The following is a 21678-nucleotide window of genomic DNA, read 5'->3' on the forward strand; positions in this document are numbered from 1 at the left end:
TTAGCATTTTTGGCACTGAAATACGCTGTTGCTCATGTTTATATGCTGTCAACTAAATCCTCCATGCCTTTTTCACAAGAACTCCCATTAAGTGAGGGCTCCTACATCCTGCACTGATATAAATAGTAGTATGCAGTTGAGTGAAGTTATTTATGTAGGTTCTAAGTAAACTTTATTTACATTTATTATTTCAGAAAGTTGAGATTCATCTGAATTTCCAAATATTTATACTGGTATACTTGATAAGTATTTTTTCTTGCCCTGTCTTGTGATGCTGATTGATAAGTATTTTTATACTTTCTATATCTTCACTAAAGTATTTAATAAAGTTGTAATCTAACACAATCCCAAGCACAAAATGTCAGCACATAATTAGAGTCCTGTGGTTGCTAGCAAACAGCGTTTTTGGGCATGGCTACTCAGCCAGCAATAAATCAGCAACTGTGGATCCACCCAAGTATCTTACTATTTAACCACTTTCATTCATCCTATTCCTGAAGATATCATGGGAGACTTAAGTGACTTACTGGAACTAAAATTAGTTGTGATTATATATTTTTTTCCATTAATTACTATTAGAATGATTTTATAATTCTGTCTAAAAGGAAAGTAAGTGATTTTTAACCCAGATCTCGTAACTGTTCTTATTTTCTAAGCACTTATAAACTTGCACATGCTAGTAGTAAATCTTATGATGATCCAATGTTTATATTTCCTGACTTCTCTATAAAATTATCAGTTTATCATGGAAAAAGTCACTTATACTTCCACATGTGTTTTGTAAGTTAATGCAGTAGCAGAGTTAGCCAATAATTATTGATTATTTCAATACCCAAATAAAAAATATGATAAAGTGATAAATAAAATAATGAAGCAAAATCTGAGATCTCTTTCCTACATATATACACACATATAAACACATGTATATGTGTGTGTATATATATGTGTGTGTATAAATATATATACATACATATATATATACTTTTAAATCCACATCAGTATGCAAGAAGTAGGCTCTCTGCTTAGTTTAGATAATGTTAAATTACTAACAGCCTATTATCTGATTATGTCTATGAATGTTATTGTCAATTATCTTAGAATTAGTCATAAAGCAACTCATATAAACTGTTTCTCAATGTTCAAAAATGTTTATTGATTTATTTAACTTCCAGGGTGCTTATTGGTTCTCCTTTAGTTGGCCAACCCAAAAACAGAACTGGAGATGTCTATAAGTGTCCAGTTGGGAGAGGTAAATCATTACCTTGTGAAAAGTTGGATCTACCAGGTATGTAAAATCAAAAAATCTAGTCTTAGGCCAGGTGCAGTGGGTCATGCCTATAATCCCAACACTTTAGGAGGTCAAGGCAGGAGTATTGTTTGAGCCCAGGAGTTTGAGACAAGCCTGGGCAACATGACAAAACCTCACCTGTACAAAAAATACAAAAAATTAGCTGGATGTGGTAGTGCACAACTGTAGTCCCAGCTACTCGAGGATGAGGTGTGAGAATTGCTTAAGCCTAGGAGTTTGAGACTGCAGTGAACAAGTGATTGTGCCACTGTACTCCAGCATGGGGACAGAGTATGACCCTGTCTCAAAAAAAAAACAACAAAAAATCTAGTCTTAAATCATGACCATTGTTCTCACTGAAAACAGATTTTAATCAACTCAAGAAAATATTAGAAGTAATCTATAATCATTTTTCAGTTATCTTTCAAATTCACATAGAATGCCATTTTGATTCCCTCTGTCCTTAATTTGCTTTAGAAAGTCATCAACGTGTATACGTAAGTTAGAATATCTTACTAATTTTATAACTTTTAACTCCTTGCATTTTTTAGGATTCTTTCTAATCCAGTGGTAATGTGAAAGAACTTCTCCAAATAAACCTGCCCATCACATTCCCTTCACAAAATTTAACTTAGTGCCTGGTTTTCAAGAGGAAATAGAATTTTAAAAATTGTGATAGATAAATTTAATTTTAAAAATCAAATAGCACAAGATAAATTTATGTTGAAATAGATATATTTCACAGAAATAGTTGAAACATGACTAAAAAATTCCTATTAAAATTACCTAAAAATTAGAACCCTGTCAATGTTCTATACAATATTACATACCATGGAAATGATTTATTGCCCCACAAGCTTATTTCAGATATTGTATTTTTCAGTTTTCCTTTTTTCAATTTTCCATTTGTTTGTTATTATAAACATTTTTTCTCTTTACATGCATAAGCATACTTGTAATGGCTGCTTTAATATCCTTGACTGATAATTCCAACATCTGGAATACCTCAACATCACTTTCCATTTATTACCTTTTTTTGAGGTTGTGTCACATTTTCCTGTCTGGACTTATGGGTAGTAATTTTGGATCATAACCTGGATTATATTTTTGAATTACAGGTGTGGAGATTCTAGATTCTGTTATATGCCTGTAAACAGTCTTAACTTTTTTTTTTATTAGCAGGAAATTTACTTGGCTCAACTCAGTTTCTAAGCCTTGACTTTCTTCCAATGAGTAGTTAAAATCTCTATTCAGTTTTTATTTCAGCTGGGCTCTTTGAAATCTACTCTGCACATTTACTATTCAAGTCGTCTGGATATGTGGATAAAATGTATATGTATATTTTAGAACTGTTCTTTTGTGGCTCTTTTATCTAAGGTATATGACTCTCTTTCTCACTTTGCAGCTGCTGCCGTTGTCCCTAATTTCTGTTCTCTTTTTATTCAATGCAGTAAGACTAGGAGTTCTATTTGAGTTTTAGCCACTGACTAGGACCTTTCCTCAGTGGGGGTGAGTTAGGGATGGGGGACAAAAACAAAACAAAGCACAAAAACGGGAAACCCGTCCAGTGCCTATATCTCCTTCTAAGTATGGATTCCCCTCCAGTTTCTGCCACCTTTCTAATGCTTCAGGTGCTTGTTTCATGTATATTTTGTACTCTTCCTAGAAATTACAGTTGTGATTTGCAAAGGAGTTGTTTTAAAGGAGTTACTCCTCTATCACTGGAAATTGGAAGAGTTTTAAAATTAGCCTAGAGATTTTAGCCACATCAAGTACAGTAGGGAAGTTTTTGCTTTAGTCCCTAATTGTCCCAGGAATGCTTTTCCTGGGTCAGGCTTTGTATATAAAACTCTAATCCAGATTATTCAAGATCAATGCATATGAGTTCCCAGCTCTAGGTGCTTTCAAGGAAAACCAGACTAAACTCTTGGACAAAAGCCATTGCTCGGATCAGGAAGGCCAACTGACCATTCCAGAATCTCTGCTTCCATTCCCCACTTTAAATCCACATACAGTCTTAACGTGAAAACAACTTCTGGAACAAAGAGTGAGACAAATCTTTCTCAACCTGAATTTTGCTACTTTCTAGTATTCCACTCTACTAAGCAGAATTTAGAAGTTCTCGTTTTTCCTGTCCAGTCTTTTTTTCTTTTTCTTTTCAACGTGAATAGGTGGAACTTCTTGCCAATATTGTCAGGCTGGCAAGGCTTCTTGCTTTAGGACCCATTCCCTTCAGAATGTCAAATGTACTCTCTTCATTGTGTTTCCTTTATCAAAAGTGGACACTGCTCTAATACTCCTCCAGTTTCCTTTGTAACCCTCAGGATGTCCCCATGATTTTGGAAGTCATAATTTAAAAAACTGGAGTTTGAGTTTTCTTTTCTGATTTTCTACCATTTCCCCTTTTCTTACCAAAAATTGTTTCATCACTGGTCATTTATAACAAAGTGTATAAGATTACATTATATCTACAGTATTATGAGATTTAAAACTTTGTTTTATTTAGCAAGAACGTGCAAAAAGCAATCCCACATTCTCATTGCCCTGCTAGTTCTGCATTCTTTCACAGTTCAGCAAAACTATCTGAAATAGTTTCTGGGACATGAGCCAGCTCTTCAACCTTAGCTTGTTCATTTTATCCCTTAAGAATACTTGTAAGACTATTTAGTTGAACCAATAGAAGAATGTGCTATGATATGAACAAAACAAATAGAATGTCTTAATGAGATGATGCTTAATTTCACTTCGTTAAACTTTTTCACCCTCATAAGATTTTGTTCTATTTTTAGTTAATACATCAATTCCCGATGTCACAGAAGTAAAGGAGAACATGACATTTGGATCAACTTTAGTCACCAACCCAAACGGAGGATTTCTGGTAAGAACGAAAAGCGTAATGATATTTATTGACAACAGGAGTGCTATCATTTTCAATCTTTGTAAGATCTATTATATTTCAGTCTAATGATTTCTAATTTTAAAACAATTTTTTAAAGGCATGTGGGCCCTTATATGCCTATAGATGTGGACATCTGCATTACACAACTGGAATCTGTTCTGACGTCAGCCCCACATTTCAAGTCGTGAACTCCATTGCCCCTGTACGAGGTACAGATTTTGTGCAATATTCTTGCATGTTTGAAAAGCATAAGCAATGAATAAGACATATGTATACAAAGGAGCATACCAAAAAGCTTGAAGTATTTTCTTAGCTACCAGCATTACCAAGTTAGGTAAATGTTTGCTTTGCCAGTATATAACAAAACCTGACTGCTATTTTTGGGATTGATATTAATGTAAATAACTTTACAGAGTCATTTTTAAACTTCATAGATAAAGCTATCATGCTGCTTATATTTAAAGAGTGAGTCACTTTGAGGAAAGAACTTCCCTTGAGATACGCATAAAAACTGTTTTATAAAAACTGTTATATAAAATTCATATTGAGAAAATTTGCAAAAATAACTCTCATACAATATTAATTAAAATTCAGTAAGTATGAATTTTACTTGATATAGGCCCCACTCCAGTTGTTATATTTTTATCACCTTTACTTTTTCTAAAACTATTTTTTTTATTGCTGAAGCAATGTATCTACTTTGTAGAACATCTGTTCATCTTTTAAAATGAACTTTCAGCCATGAAAGCACTTCATATGCCTCTGGAAAAAAAATAGATTCAAAATTTGCACAATTGACTGCTTTTATTGCAGAATGCAGCACTCAACTGGACATAGTCATAGTGCTGGATGGTTCCAACAGTATTTACCCATGGGACAGTGTTACAGCTTTTTTAAATGACCTTCTTGAAAGAATGGACATTGGTCCTAAACAGACACAGGTATGTGACTCTGTGTTTTGATTTCTGTTGTTCAAGAGATTAAAATGCATAATGTTTTAATAAAATTAAATATTCTGAAAGCAAATTAATCAATAAAACTAAAGTTGAGAATGAATTTTATATCTATTTCCCTGTTCTTATTTCAGATAAAAAGGACATTACTTTAGGCTGTGTTATTTTTTATTATTTTTTATTTTTTCGAGACAGGGTCTTACTCTGTTGCCCAGGCTGGAGTGCAGTGGTGCAGTCTTGGCTCACTGCAACCTTCGCCTCCCAGGCTCAAGCAATTCATATTCCTCAGCCTCTCAAGCTGGAATTACAGACAGTTGCCACCACACCTGGCTAATTTTTTTAAAATTTGTAACAGAGATGGGGTTTAGTCACATTGGCCAGGCTGGTCTCAAACTCCTAGCCTCTAGTTGATCCCGTCTCTGCCTCTCAAAGTGTTGGTATTATAGGTGTGAGTCACTCTGCCCAACCTAGGCTGTGTTATTTTCTAAACAGAAAATATTATGCAAGCTGCCGTTATTAATGCACCTGGAAAATAACTCCTATAGATTTCTATAAACTCATAATTTAATTCTTACTTAAAGCTTGTATAGCCACTTTGGGTAGTATCAGAGCAGCGTGTCAGAGTTTGTAGAAACCAATCTGACAGCCCAAAGAACCCATCACCTTATAATCTCTCATCTCACATTATATAAATAAGTTAGTAATTGACCAGAGCATGCTACTTAAGTCTGATGTCCTCTCTATTAATCATTTCTTTTCCCTAAGTTAAAAGCAAACGCCCTTGGCTATCTCTGTATAAAACCAACTCGTTGTTTATTTATCCCTCCAATTAATATCTATTTCTAAACACATCTCCTTTATTGCCACTAAATGAAGTGGAACTTCTCACACAGCTTTCCCATTTTAGATACTGAGTGTAATTTCATTAAATTTAATTAAATACATGTGATTGATTTAATGTTCATTAAACTTATATGGGCATATACCTTAAAATACAGAGGAGACATAATGAATCACAGACAAATAAAATGTCTTGAGGTCAGGAATTAGCCCTAGAATCAGAGCCTAAAGGTGGTTATATGGTTTGGAGGCTGTGGAGAGCATAGGAGATTTTAAAATTATAGTACTGCAATCTGTATAGTGATCTTCCTTTTTTTTTTTCTTTCCTGAGGGCTTTACTTTGGTAGAAATTTCTGAGGCACTGAAAAAGCAGTCTAACTGTATTAATGTTTGCCACATTCACATTAAATTTGGAACATAATACGTGCACACATATATACATACATGTGTCTGCAGTCTGGATGTGTCTGTGTATATTTATGTCTCTCTTTATAGGATGGTGGTTGAAAATTTCAAATTTGAACTCAAACTTCAAAGTGAAATGTATTGCTGCATTCCAAGGCTGAATAGGTCTCTGTAGAAAGTGAGTGGAAGGGTAACATTATGTGTATCCTACTGGACAATAGAGAACTTCTTAAAGTCAGTGTAAAATTATTAAAAATGAAATGGGCTTTTACATGTCACAAAATGTAAATTTCTCTGGAAATGACTTATTTGCAATTGACCTTCTCAAGTGAAATTACTAGTGGATGGTAGGAGACCTTTTGTCTCTTCTTGCTACAGGGTACAGGGCAGCCTGCATCTTAACAGACCTGCTCCAGGATGAGAATTGCTCTTCCTTCCGGCACATGTTCCACATGAACCTCCTTTTTTCCCCTTCTGAGGACCACTCTCCCTTCCTTCTTTCCTTTCTTCCCCTATCCCTTCTCTCTTTCACCAATAAGATAGCACAGAGCCATACAATTAAGCTGGAAAGAATCTTAAAGGTCATTTGGCCCCAAACCTCAATTTATGAAGAAGACATGAGAGGGTGAATTGTTTAAGGTCTTCTTGCTTGCTGATGGCAGATCAGAACACACAGCTCTTTCATTGTAGTCCAGTTTGTTGTTTTTCTTTCTGAGAGCTCTACTTCTAGAGAAGCTTCAGAGCAGGTACTGTCTAATGCCCCTAAATAGTAGATCTCAATCCCTTTCCATCTCATGAGGATGACTGTCCTCATCCTTCCTCAGGCAGCCTCTTGGCTGAAACCATGCTAGGCTTGGCGATGCTTCGTTCCCTGCAGTAACATACCTGACACGAAATGGCTTGCGTTCCTGTCTTCTCCACTTTTGCCTGTGATGTACTTTCTTTCCTTCTTGTTTTGTCTTTCCCATTCTGCTTTCTTATCCATTTTTTCTCCTTCCAAAGCTAGTAATATTCTTGAAATATTTTTAAAATTTTATTATACAGCCATCTAAACATTTTATTTTACCTTTACATTCACTTATGTATATTACTCTAAAAAATTAATTTATTTGTAGCTATTTGTAAAAATCAGTGCAGCTGTGAGATGTCTGAAGTTGGTCCACAACTTCAGAAAGAAAATCCACAAGGCTATTTTAGAATATCACAGCTTCTGTGAAGATCTATGCCAGTGACTCCATTTTGTAAATAAATAACAGTCAATTGCTTATATGTTCACCCTAATCTTCTGCAATTTTGATGTTTTCCAGTTAGAACTATAATTAATTTACATTTCTATGGTGAGAGCCCTAAAAGAGGAGCTATTCTGCCTGTCCACCAGAAGAATTCTAATATGCCAGGATGGGCAACATGAAGTTATATGTCTTCCCTGGAGGAACAATGACTCTATTCAGACAAATGGAGGAGGGCCCTTGGGGTCCAGATGCTACCAGTGAATGGGAGAAAAATGAACTACCCTGAGGCAGAAGAGTTCAGTTACATTTACTCAGATCTAGGGCCTCATTCCACGGAGAAGAATATTTCTGAATGAAACACTGGGCACAGTGTCGCTTATCATATCTTCTGACTTCATCCAAGGGAACCTGCTTTTTAAAGAAAGGAGCTGATTATATTTCTGAATTTTATGTCACATCTTGCTTGCATCATTGATGGTGGAGCTTAACCATATACATTTATTCATTTATCCAGATGTGTGTACTAAGGGCTTACTATGTTCCAGACTCTATCCTATAGTTTGGGTAATAGTGGGGAAGAAGTCAGACAAGGCTGCTGCCTTAATGGCGTGCTTCTGTCTAATGCAGTGTTTCTCCAAATGTGGCTCCTGGAATTTCTGCTTCCAAATCACTGGGATGCTTGAATTATACTCCAGATTTCAAAATCAGAATCTCTGAGAGTAAGGCTATAGAGTCTGAATTATATATAAGCAACTTATATATATATATATATTTTGAAACAGAGTTCCCTCTGTCGCCCAGGTTGTAGTGTAATAGCGTAATCTTGACTCACTGCAACCTCTGCCTCCCAGGTTCAAGCAGTCCTCTGCCTCAACTGGGATTACAGGCATGTACCACCATGCCCAGCTAATTTTTTTTTTTTTTTTGAGACAGAGTCTTGCTCTGTCACCCAGGCTGGAATGCAGTGGCGCCATCTCAGTTCACTGCAATCTCTGCCTCCTGGATTTAAGCAGTCCTCTGCCTCAGCCTCCCAACTAGCTGGGATTACAGGCACCCACCAGCACGCCTAGCTGATTTTTATTTATTTTATTTATTTTTTTTTAGTAGAGACGGAGTTTCACCGTATTGGCCAGGCTGGTCTTGAACTCCTGACGTCGTGATCCTCCCACCTCGGCCTCCCAAAGTGCTGGGATTACAGGCATGAGCCACTGCACCTGGCCCCATACGATTCTTAAACAGATTAAAGGTTGAGAAACACTGGACTAAGACATGATTATTATATTGGGGGGGGGGTGTGTGTGTGTATCTGTATGTGTGTGTGTGTGTGTGTGTCTGTCTGTCTGTGTTTGCTGCATACTGTAGATAATACGCACCTCAAAAGCAAAGGCTGTATCATCTTCTTATCCTTGTCAATGGCCAGCCCAGTGCTTTACTGTAGCATAGTAAGCTTTCAATGAGCACTTGTTGAGTAAATGTTAGTAACATAAGGAGTCCAGTTTTGTATTTTTCTCTGATTGTTGGACACTTAATGGGTCTTTTTTTCTATAACTGGTATTTTAAAAATTATTTTAACTATATTGCTTTATACTTTATCCTCCAGTGTTCAATCTTTTCCAATCTTTTTTTTTTTTCTATTTTGGCTTATATCAGCAACTAATTTCATAAATAATTCTCTAAATAAAAGAGATTAAAAGGACGTATTTACCAAGCCATTGCTTTTGCTAAACCACATTTAATAGGGTTTTAAGTATAATGCATGTAAACTATTTATAAAGTTTGATAATCTTTCAGTAGAAGATATTTCCTCTTCAAATAAAATATGTACTGAAAAGCATGCTTGTCTTTCATGCAGTCTTACAGTAATTCTGTTAAAAAACAGTTTATTTGACAACCAATTCTTTTCCTTGATTGGTTGCTAATGTAATTTAAATCCATTTGATTTTTTTGTTTGTTTTTATTTTTGTTTGTTTCTTTTAATGAAAGCATTCAGTTCAACCCTATGATTGGCAGAATTAGCTTCTGGAATTTATTCTCTCCTTTACATATTCTCTCTGTCTCCATTTCTGAAAGAAACAGATATAAAAATGAACTGTGACAAAGATTATCCAGAGGAAGGTGCAAAACATAGAAAGTAAAGAGCTGGACAGATAATTTTTAGACTCCATATTAGTACCAAATTTCTAAAAGACTATCAATGTAGTTGATAATATTTATTAAGAGGACTTCTCTGTAGGAAGAGCCTACTCAGAAAGTCTTCAGTGGGGTCATACAACAATCTTGGTATATGTATACTAGAATTGACACATAGTTGATTGACTAATGCCTAACTCCTGCCTGAATTATCAGGGTATGACAGCAGCTGTCATGTCTAACTGCTGACAGGCAAGTCAGAGCAGAGGTCACTGCACTGGAGTCAGCCTGCATCTCCAGAGATTGTTAGAATGCGTGTGTTTTCTCAGGATTGGCATGGGTATTCAAAAGCAAGAGCCAGCATGAGGTCATGTCAGGACCTGTTGGTCATGATTACCAGAAGTGAGTGGCTGCCTCTGCAGAGAAAGCAGAAGATCTCTGTAATTCTTAGGGACTGAGGCAGTGGGATGAATTCACTCAGGGCAAGGATTTAGGTAAGACGTCCCAGTGAAGGGAGTTCTCCAAAGAACCATTGAAAAAGTTTTAAGTACCTATTAGGACCTGCTTTATCTTATGATAATACCAATACAGTAATAATTTCTCTATCCTTATTTATCTTCCCCTACCTTTGTCCCTGGAGAGGTCAGAAATCATAGTTAGCAATCTAAGTGAAAACAAGTAGGAAAACAAATAAACACCAGCCATGCATTTTCCTCAACTGCAGGCCTCTTACCGTTTGTAAGCCCTTAGTAGAAGTAGTAGTGAAGATTTAACTACAAATGCACTTTGGTGTTTCACCTTGTTGGTTTTCATTCAGAGAGAACCAAATAAAAGTATTACTATTTGATCTGTTTTTTAATGCCTACAAATACAGCAAATTCATGTGGTACAGCCTAAATTAAAATATATAACTTTTTAAATTAATAGACATTTAAAACTAAGAATTAAAAAAATTCATAAGATATTTATCTTTCAATTTAGGGATAGCAAAATACTTCACTTTAAATAAGCTTTGAAGGGATGGTGAGCCACAAATAAAGACTGTATTCTAATTACACCTCCTGTGTTTTTGTTTGCTGTATTGATTAGTTACACACTTGGTACAATAGATTGAATACGATTCCTATTCTCTGCAGTCATAGCTTTGTCATTTAGTAATTGTAAGCGATAAAAGGCAGAGTCCAAGATATGAAACATTTCTCAAAGTAATTGTCACCTCCAAAACACAAAAATAAAAAAAAAGAAAAGAAAGAAGGAAAGAGAGAAAGAAAAAAGGAAGAGAAGAAAGAAAGAGAGAGAGAAAGAAAGAAACTTACACTAAGTTTCACATTGACAATTTAGTGTACGTTAGGGAAATACATCACAATGATGGAAACATTTACTCTAAATAGTTACTCAAACTCCATTCTGTGTAGCCCAATTAAGACTTTTGCAAGCATAGTCAAGGAATTTTGTCAACCAATTTTTTACCCAAGACAGAGTAAAGGCTATAAAATTGGCTTTTAAAAAACACCTATAAAAACAAACCTGAAACACTCTGAGCTTGCCATAAAAGATATGACGGTATAAACATTATGGAGGTCTTATTGATCCTCAATACCTAAACATAACTTTGCTTTTAATAATAAATGAAAATAATATAAATATGTCAAATATGAGTGCATTACCCTAAATAAAGCCAGTAAATTGTGAGGCTTGATATAAAAGTGAAATACACTAATGGAACAACGTCTAGATTGTTCACATCAAAAGTGTAGCATAGCATTAAACCAGGCAAAATGAAAGAGAGAAATTAATTAAATTTTAAGAATATTATTTATCTTTCTTTTTACTGCTGATTTTATAGCCATTCCCTAGAAGCCTTAAATCTGGAGCCTGATTCATTGTTTTTAGGTCTGAAAGGAAACCTGACAGAGCCATACAGCCATACCCTTGTCAGTCTGGCTATAGTTTCCGAATGTGGTGTAGGGAATGAGGTGAATCTGCTCTCTCACTAGACTCTGGTCTCCATCCTCCTACCCCTCCAGCCATCAGGCACTAGAATAATCATTCCAAAGTAAGTTAAGAACATTTCCCTGTATAAAAAACAAGCAAACAACAAATAAACAAACAGCTCCTCTTGTTGCCTGCTAAATAACATCTAAGCTCTCTAGTGAACTAACTGGCATCTGACCACCTGGCCTAGCCACTCCTCATGCATCCTGCTTACCCTTATGCCCACCTCAGTCCTTGTTTTTGAGACACAGTTTCACTCTCGTTGCCAAGCTGGAGTTCGGTGTCACGATCTCGGTTCACTGCAACCTCCGCCTCCCGGGTTCAAGCGATTCTCCTACCTCAGCCTCCCGAGTAGCTTGCCCTTCATCCATTCCTGGGCTCTTGCTTTCCTTGTTCACAAAGGGCTGTGCTCATGTTATTTGCTTTTCCTGGGATACCCTGCTCCATCTCAGGTCCTATATGCTAGGAGAACTTCAAATGTCATTTTCTCTGTAATTTTCTATGATTATCCTACCCACTCTTCTTGAGAAAAATGCCTTTCCCTCCTATGTTCCCATAGCGTCTGTAACTGTGAGAGAGTAGTTCCTTGCTGCTCTTATCACTCAGAAGCATTGCTGTTTGTTTTATGGGTCTGTCTCTCCTAGTAAATTGTGAATTCCATGACGACAGAATTGTGCCTTAATCCTTTCATTTATGGAAGGTAGTCCAGACTTTTATATGTTCCTAGCACGTGACATTAGCCATTTATGTTGGAAAAATGGGAGTTTTTGAGTTTTTACCTTCTTGTGTATAAAAAACTTTGTTTTAGTGACCTCTTTCCCTTACTTTGCTTCATGAAGTCAGATTGGTCCACTGAGCTGGAAGGTACTTGCTTGAGAGGGATTCCCCTGGACAATCCTTTACATTTTATTTCAGTCTTTTCTTTGCAGGTGTTTACTTATCTAGCCCATTCCCCTCAGCCCTAGTTTCTTCTATAGCCCTCTCCCTTCTCCACAAACACAGTGAATTAACTTTGTTTTAACCTTTCCTATCCTTGCATTCTTGAGCCTAGGTCACTTTCATTGTAGCACCTTCCATAAAGCAACAGGCCAGATAAACACACCCTTTTTCTAGAACCTGTATCTACTATCTATCAACTTTAGTATGTTTCTGAACACTTGTTTTCTTAGGAAATGACCATCTACCTGTGAATCAGTCTCATTTATCTCCCTCTTTATAGTGACAAAATGTTAAATCTAGCCTCTGCTAACATAGCTTCAGAATGGTTTGTGTTTACAGTTAACTGGGATTGTAGCCTGTATTCTCACTACACTCATATCCTGACTTAGTCACACTGGAAGCATGTTGTAGGGTAGGGCTTTGTAGCATAGTTGGATAAAAGGAAATATACATGAGGCAGACATAAAGCCTTAGCTCTTTTCATATTAAGCAATTGTGCATCTTACAGAAACACATGAAAAAAGACTCATTGTTTCACCTTGTCATTACTTCCCTAAGAAACCATTGACTTGGTCATATTAGTTGTTGAATGAAAGCCCAGAAACTTAGCTTATGCTGGGCATTAAAATTTGGGTGCTGGTATAACCCTGACTTAACAACAGAAGATAATATAATTATTAATGATTAATAACTCCATTCCTTCATAGCTCTTTGAATAAATATGCTTACTCTAGTTCACTTTCTGTTGCTATAACAAAATACCCAAGATCGAATAATTTGGAAAAAAAAAAAAGGTGGATTATTTAGCTCATGATTCTGGAGGCAGGGAGGGCCCAGATAGGGTGGATGCAGCTGGTCGGCTTCTGGTGAGGGCTTTGCGCTTGTGTCATAACATGGTGGAGAAACAGGAAGGGAAGCAGCCATGTGCAAAAAGACCAAACACAAGAGGCAGCCTCGCTTTATAATAATCTGCTCTCTCACAGTAACTAATCCAGTCCCACAAGAATGAGAACTCACTCCTGTGATAAAGTCCCTCTTGATGACCTAATTGCCTCTTGAAGGCACCACCTCCTAACACCACTCCACTGGAGACCAAGCCTCAACATTTGGTGTTTTGGTGGGAACAAACCATATTCAAACCATAGCAGAACTTCATAGCTACTTTAGACACTTCTTTTTCTTAAATTCTCTTATCATTTAAGATATTCATTGAAGTCTTAAACATGACTTTCAGTTTCACAAGAGACTAATCCAAAAGGCCCCTTTTTCAGTGTTTTCTGATAGTGTCCTTCCTTTCATGTTCTCACGTTCACTTTTCTCCCCTTTCTTCTCTACCCCCTAAAGAAATGAAGTCATTGGGTAATTAATTTGTTTTAATTGAGCAGATATTTATAAAGTGTCTGGTTGATCAAGTATTGTTAGGTGTCAAAAGCAGTAAAAAAAAAAAAAATCACTGAAATGTTCCTGATCTGAAAATCTTCCAACTTAAAAATGAGGTAAAATCACATATTGGGACAGCTACAATGCATGATGGTATGTCGTAAATATAATGAAGGTGAATTTAACACACAGAACAATTAGTTGATCTTGACAAGCAAGTAACTCTTACTGTTGTAGAACAATGTTTACCAGTCTATGTTGAATATGATCCTCACAAAAATATTACTTTAAATAGGAATAAAATATACCTGGTCTTCCAATTAGTAATCCACAATGCATGTTTTTAAATTAAAGACTCTGAGAATACTTTCAAAAGAGTTTACTTATAAGTCTAAGTAGAACATGTGGGGATAGGAGTAAGAGAAAACCTTACTCTTTTGCACCATTTGCAATTTGTGACAGTTTTCCTGGTGATAGGGGAAAGGTAGAGATGTGGAGGAGTCTGCTGTAAAGATATATATAACTTAATTTTACTCATTGTTTTCCAAAATTATTTGATCATAGAATTCTGTTTTAAAATTACACTTAGTAACATACAAATGGATGCTAGTATTCCCTGGAAAAAAAAAAAGTGAGTGGATATTTTGTTGGGGGCTTGCCTGAAAAAATAATTGTAAAGCTCATATTTAAGTGGAATGTTCTAATAAGTGTTACAAAACTCTTGTTCATGTAACAAAATCCATAGCTAATTGTGTACCTGATTTATGCCATAGCCTGAATCAGCTATTAGGTATCTTTGGCCTTAGATTGTAATTATCTACCCATCTATTTATTTTGTTCTATTTAATCAAGAGGTTTAAATCACATCTCCCCAGGAGGTAAATGTATCCTTTTCAGTTGTCTCTGAAAAGGTATTTTTCTCTGCATGTGACTCCTTATCCCCCTTGATATTATAAGGGCTGTTGTTCCTATATTCATCTACTCTTTTACTGATACCATAAACTGTTTTCTTTACAGTCTCTGAGAAAGAATGTCCGCATTTAGCACAGTTGCACCTTTTAGCTGTCATCCCTGCATACCCATTTCCAGTCATCAAAATGCCTAGAATATTTCCATCTCCATTATTTGTTGTCACCTGCTCTCTACCCAACTTTCACCCTCTGACTTTTGTATAATTCCAATGCAGTTGGCTACTTCAAGTCAAATACTATGATTACTGTTTTTTTTTCTTTCTCCTCTCAATTTCTAGGATGACTTAAACTCCTTTAATTATCATCTTGACATATTTTCCAGTCTCAAGGCCACTTTGTTTCCTTCCATGGTAGTTTTATAATCTCTTGTGCGTTTTTGACCTGGCTTTCAGATTCAGGAAGCTGAATCCTCCTTCCTCCTTGAGGATTTTCAATGGGAGAGAATAAATATGCTTATGATTTTGTCTCCTCTTGCTTCCTCACAAGATTTATCATTTGGCTCACTTTTTAACTTGCTATTTAATTCTCATATTTATTTGATTCTTCTACATACATATACATTATGCTTGCTTTATTAGACTTAAATTATAAGCTAAGGTGAGATAGAAACTATCTCTACTGAAATGAATCTCACCAATATTCAACACAGCATTACACTTGTTTGTGATTTGACCCTTTTCCTGTAATGAAAATTAATATTTGGTTAGTGCCAAAGTAATTGTGGTTTTTACCATTACTTTTAAGAAATGGTACCCTTTTCCAGAGAAGACTCACAGCAGACCTTACTCTGTCTGGTTTCTAAGAAAACAAGCATCTCAGTATCAGCCAGGGGTACATTGAATTTCCCTGAGACTTGCATTTTCCCACTACTCACTCTTCTCATTTCCCACACTTGGTTGTATCTCTCTTTTTCTGCTTATCATTATTTCCCTGCTATCTCAGTTTTCCGCTTATGCGAAATGTTACGGTCATCTAGTAAGAATGTCTTAGGGTCAGCTGTGAGTGAAGCAAAGCAGTAGTAAAGGATAAGAGAATATCAAAAGCCACGACATAGTCCATGTTCTTTACCCCACCTGTCCCTGTAAAGTTATGATGGACTTGGGAAGATAAAGTGTGCCCTCAAAATAGTTGAGAAGAATGCAATACTCTCAGGCAAGTTTGTTTCGTATTCCAAGAGGGGGAAGATCAATATGGGCTACTTTGGTAACTAGGTAAGAGAAATTTTGCAGAGAGAGTGGAGCTTGAATTAAATCTGGGCTTAATTTAGCTTAGTAGGAGGGACAGGGAGAGCATTTGGGAGGAGTGGAGTTCATACTGCAGAGTCCTGAAGGTGAGGGTGAATGAAGAATTTAGTGTTGGAATATTGAGGGACTGAAGATCAAAGGAAGAAAACTGGACTTTAATATATGGCCCTAGAATTTCAAGGAGTAGCTTGAAGTTTATTTTTTTTTTAATTAAAATAAAAATGTATCTTTTAAAGTATATTTCAAAGTCATTGATACCGGCAATGGAGAGCTGTTGGAGGTTTTTGAACAAGTAAGTGATAGGATGAAAGCAGAGTTTCAGGACAGTTAGTCTGCCAGAAATATGCAGAAGGATTTGAGGAGAGTGGAAATGAAGGGAGGGAGATCGGCAGCAAAGATATTGACCATTGCCATGGTCCAAGTTTAAGGCAATGATGTCTGGCCTGAGCTAAGGTAGTGAGGTAGCAGGCGAGACTTGACTCTGGAGTCGGACTCCGACACCAGACCGAATTTAGGACTAGCTAAAACAGGGAGGAGGCAGAAGACGCTTTCCAGAAACATGCCCACCATGTTAGTTTACCATGGCCATGGCAACAACCAAGGATCACTAATCAAAAGCTTTAGGGTCATTGAAGAAACGAATTTTAAATTTATGCAGAGGGTAATAAAAATGTTCATCACATTTCATTATAAATCAAGAAAATATCCTGAATTGGAGTCATGGATGTGTCTTTATCCACTTTGTTATTTTTGTGTAATTAGTTGGTGGTTGTTCCCAAAGGGTCTTCTGGTCATCTTTATTCCAAATGTAATAGCTCTCTCAGAATAGATTGTAAAGGATATTGGGTGAAAGATAAATTCACAGAACAAGGCTAACCTGGACATGAATTGAGCAGAGTGCATGTTCCATCAGCTGATGATGTGACCTCATCTTACAATTACATATATTCTCTAGTTGTTTCTTATTTATCTTATACCTAACTAAGCAACTTTAAGAGAAGATTCATATGTTCTATTTTTTTTTACAATATATATATGTATTTGTGTGTTTGTTTCATCATATACTATAACATATCTCAGTTAACTAGCTAGTTCATCAAATTCATTGAGTAGCCGTGAAATGGCAGTGGTGTTCTGCAGAAGCTAGCAGGGTAAGGTGACTAAAGAATGGAGGATTTTAGAGAGATGCCTTTTTACTGAGAGGAAATTAGGAGATTGAAAGAGCCCTGGGATAAAGGATATACATCTCAGCCTAGACCCGCTTCTACCACTTCACTATGGGGATTGAGTGCTTCCAACTCAGTTTCTTCACTTATGAAACATGATCATATTTTTGTTATTATAATTTAAATAATTAGAGAAGAAAGTTTTAAAAAGAGCATTAAATATACAGCATAGTATTCTTATTTAAGCATAAGGGCGTAATTGCTCCAGGATATCCAGTGTACTCTGGAAGGTAACGCAAAGATGATAAAAATTGTTTTAAATTTGGGCTTCTCTAATTTGTTTCTAGAAACACCAGAATATGCCTTTAGTTTCGGAAAATACCTAGTGTGAAAATGTATGTATAAATCAGACATGAAATTAAGCCTAAAGCTTTCTGACATCAGTGATATCAGCAGAGGAGGCTGGAAATCAGTTGCTGAGCCTTCATGCTACTTAAGAATAAGGTTAGACTCAGAATTAGGATTTTCTCTAAAGCAAGTAACAGAGGCAACTTCACCAACAGGCAAAGTAGGCAATGCCTTGGAAAGAAGGCAGGCTTGTTGCAAATAACCACCCCTACGCAAGTAATGAAACACCTGGAATTCCGGAATTAAAGAGACATTCCTTCTGGTGAAGAATTGTCTGAGTCTGGAATTTTGAGATAGGATGGTTAAAGAAAAAGTCATCTTCAGTCACAATTTTTAATACAGATTAGTTTATTGGTTTATATCAACCTTTAAAGGGGGGTGTGGAGAAAGGGTAAGGGAAATAGCCATTTCTGGGGCCAGGAGGCAGGTGGGAAGAGGAATATGAAGCAAGGGAAATCGAATCTGGGGGCACTTTCCTTTCTGTATCATTTCACTTCATGGGCGTTCTGCAGTTAACTGCCTACATGATCCAATCTGTGGACTAAAGGGAATGGAAGGAAGAAGCCAGTAGGAAAAGGAAGACAGAACAAGAAAAGAAGGTGGCGCTGGGAACGGCTGATTTGGGAGAAATGAAGCTGCAGCTAGGCTAAACACAGTACACTGCTCAAGTGTGTAACCCTGACGGCTGCATCCCCTGCTCATTCCTCCACCCTCATGGTGGCCAGTTCTTTCCTCACAGCCCTGGCCATGGCTCACAGCCTTTCTTTCCATTCTTAGGGTAGATCTATCCCTTTCCCATCCCAGGCTTCTTCACATACAGTTTTCTCTGTATAGAAGCTCTGCCCTCCTAGCACCTACTCTTGCAGTCTCAGCTTCTGAGAGGCCCTCCCTGAGCCCTCATTTTCAATCTGGCCTCTAGATTATATTTTCTGATTAGGGATTTTCCCATACAGTCCTTTCCACAGTTTGCAATTGTTCATGTATTTGAATGATCATGTGTTTAATATTTCTCTCCCTTTAGCTTAGAGAAACTCCATGAAGGCAGAGACCATATCAGTTTCATATTCTACCCACCAAGCCCTACCAGAGTCATTCTGTAAAATCTGTTGAATTAGATAAACCAGTCGTTTGAGAAGTTTAGTAACAGCACATTTACTTTGTTCTTTAGGCTACGAATAGTCACAGAATGGCTATGCCTATTGCTGTCAAAATAGAAGGATTTGTGTACTGATAGGTTTGCAAACTCATCTGAAACACTAAAATGTATTATATCTGATTCACATGCTGAAACTGAAGAAATCTGAACAGGAAATTTGGATTGATGTACAACTCACAGTGGCTTGGTATTTCAGGTTGGAATTGTGCAGTATGGAGAAAACGTGACCCATGAGTTTAATCTCAATAAGTATTCTTCAACAGAGGAGGTACTTGTTGCAGCAAAGAAAATAGTCCAGAGAGGTGGCCGCCAGACTATGACAGCTCTTGGAATAGACACAGCAAGGTATATGGATAAAAAAATAAACTAAAGTAAAAGACTGAAAAAATAACTGCATGATTTAGCCCTTTGGGGTATCAACTGAAAGTTTAGTGTGACAATATTTAAAGCCATCTTGTTTAAAATGAGATTCAGAAGATTGGGTAATGGTTACAAGATCAGATGTTTCTATAATACAATCTGACAATCTTTCTTATCTTTCCTTTATTACAAGGGTTTAATTGATAGATGATCCATTTTAAAATATCACTGTGTCTATATCATCATGTTCTTGGGTATTAAGACTTAATATTCATTAATATTTGTTTCATTTATTTTTTATTTTCAACCTCTAAGAGACTCAATCTAAAATAATGGATTACAAATTAGTTCTATCTCTACTCAATATGTATTTATATTCTAGAATGTCCATGTATTTTCAGTACTTGATTTACAGTAATTGAAACTACCAGATAAGAGATTTTTAAGGGGCCAAATTAAATATTGTCTATTTGAAACAATTTTTAGTGCAAAGATTGAAAGAAATGGAAAGGATCTTATCATATGTTTGCTCTGTTTCTCCTTTTTTACTTTCTTTAGATTCCCTCCAATTTATAATCCTTCCTTTCTTCCATCTGCAGTTTTCTTTATGGAGAACACAGAACTCAGTCTGTGGTTGAATTTCATTTTATAAGAACCCCACTTTATTTCCTGTATGTTCACTTATCTCATTTTTAAACTAGCAAACTTCTGAACCAATACAAAACAATGCCAAAATCACAAGAAATGTAGTAAGTAGTTTCACTATGTTAAGAATTCTTCTGTTAAATGTCTTCAACTTCTGAACTCTCGTCTGATGTGGAAAGCTAATTATCCATGCTCTCACTTCATCTGCCTGCTAAGATTAGTATTTTAAGGAGGTTAAAAGAGTTAATGATGATCCTGCAATGAATGGGTTGGATATTCAAAATTTTTAAATTTCATGTGTAGCTTTTGCCTCATGAATGTTAGAAAATCATGTGGCTCTAATTATATGGGGCCCAAGAGAAAATAATCACAAATAGATGGAGGTAATTTGACATTTACCTACCCAGAGGATCACCAATTTTCATGCACAAAGAGTTCACGTTTAGGTGTACTGAATGTACTCTCCTCAATAATTAACTAAATGTGACTGTATGTTCAAAGTAAGTGAGTTCTTTGAAATCTCTGATCCTGTAGGGAGCTGTGCATTTTCCAAAGGCAACCACTTAAGAATGAATATTTATCTTTGAAGACCAAATGAAGAAATATTCTGATTGCTCTAAATACCATGTCCCTATATGTTTTCTGCCTCTGTATTTCACAAAGGGTATAGCTATGGGACACAGAGAGTTTATTGAATTTTGATTATATGTTAAAAGTCCATAGTGATAGTACCAAGTATTTTTCTCCTACATTAATTAGTTTTTCATGTTTAAGCACATTTTAATTGTTTTTTTATTCCTTTCAGGCAGAGCCAGTTGCAAACAATATTTTTAATTTTTTTATAATTCTTTACATAAGTCGTAACATGGTAAGCGTACTGGAAAGTGTGCTTGGACGAATCAAAATGTAGCTTAAATTAAAGCATCCTTATCTTCATTTTCAGTAACTCCCAGTTCAAATTATTATTTTGTATTCCCTTCTCCCTATCCCAAATTTTTACTTTTGTCAATAAACTTACAGTGTTTAATCATAAGGCCTGGATTCTCCTGTCTCAAAGAAAGGGACACTCCTGGTATATTTAAGTTTTTTAAAGCATGCAGGAAAGTCAAGGCTTAGTTCCAAGAAAGGACATTGGATACTGGTTACTTTAAGGACTAGGACAATTTGTAACTGAATGTAGTTGAAACAGAAAAGGTGTACTCAGGAGTTCTGCCAATACTCTTCCATTACGTAAAGCCAGCCCTGATTTCAGAACAGCCACATTTTGTTTATGAAAGGTCTTTTAATCCTCCCCTTCAGCTGATGTTCATTCAGTTCAGTTGTAATTTTGATATTTAAGATAATTAGGAAGTTTTAGTGATCTAAGGAATTTGAATTTCAAAAATGATTGAATTTCATGTGATATTCATGTACAAAGATCTGCTAAAGACTAACCTGTAACATCTGTTTTCATCTTTGTTTGTATACATTGAAAAGTCAGAAAATCTACTTGTATAATATGTTTAAAAGTTATTATTTGTTAAAGATTGTAAAGAAGACATCACTGAAGAGGGACCTTTACAATGAAGGTATTGCAGTAGAGAAGAGAGATTAGACTCAGCTCTGACTACAGCAAGGACGAGTGGGGATTTATAGTCAAGGAACAGGGCAGGGATCAGAGAAAACAT

The 21678-nt window shown here is 36.1% G+C and overlaps 1 protein-coding gene across 2 annotated transcripts in view; it reads left to right on the plus strand.

Moving 5' to 3' along the window:
• Positions 1 to 21678, plus strand: part of ITGA1 (integrin subunit alpha 1) — a 169171-nt gene that overhangs the window by 71371 nt on the left and 76122 nt on the right. For both annotated transcript variants that reach the window (XM_064375966.1, XM_064375967.1), the window contains exons 3-7: positions 1173 to 1285; positions 4078 to 4166; positions 4285 to 4396; positions 5001 to 5128; positions 19203 to 19351. In XM_064375966.1, coding sequence (XP_064232036.1) covers positions 1173 to 1285; positions 4078 to 4166; positions 4285 to 4396; positions 5001 to 5128; positions 19203 to 19351 — 591 coding nt within the window. The remainder of the gene's footprint in view (positions 1 to 1172; positions 1286 to 4077; positions 4167 to 4284; positions 4397 to 5000; positions 5129 to 19202; positions 19352 to 21678) is intronic.

This window comes from Aotus nancymaae, unplaced genomic scaffold, assembly GCF_030222135.1.
Source record: "Aotus nancymaae isolate 86718 unplaced genomic scaffold, 86718_ANA_hifiasm-v0.15.2.pri h1tg000014l, whole genome shotgun sequence".
Lineage (NCBI taxonomy): Eukaryota > Metazoa > Chordata > Mammalia > Primates > Aotidae > Aotus > Aotus nancymaae.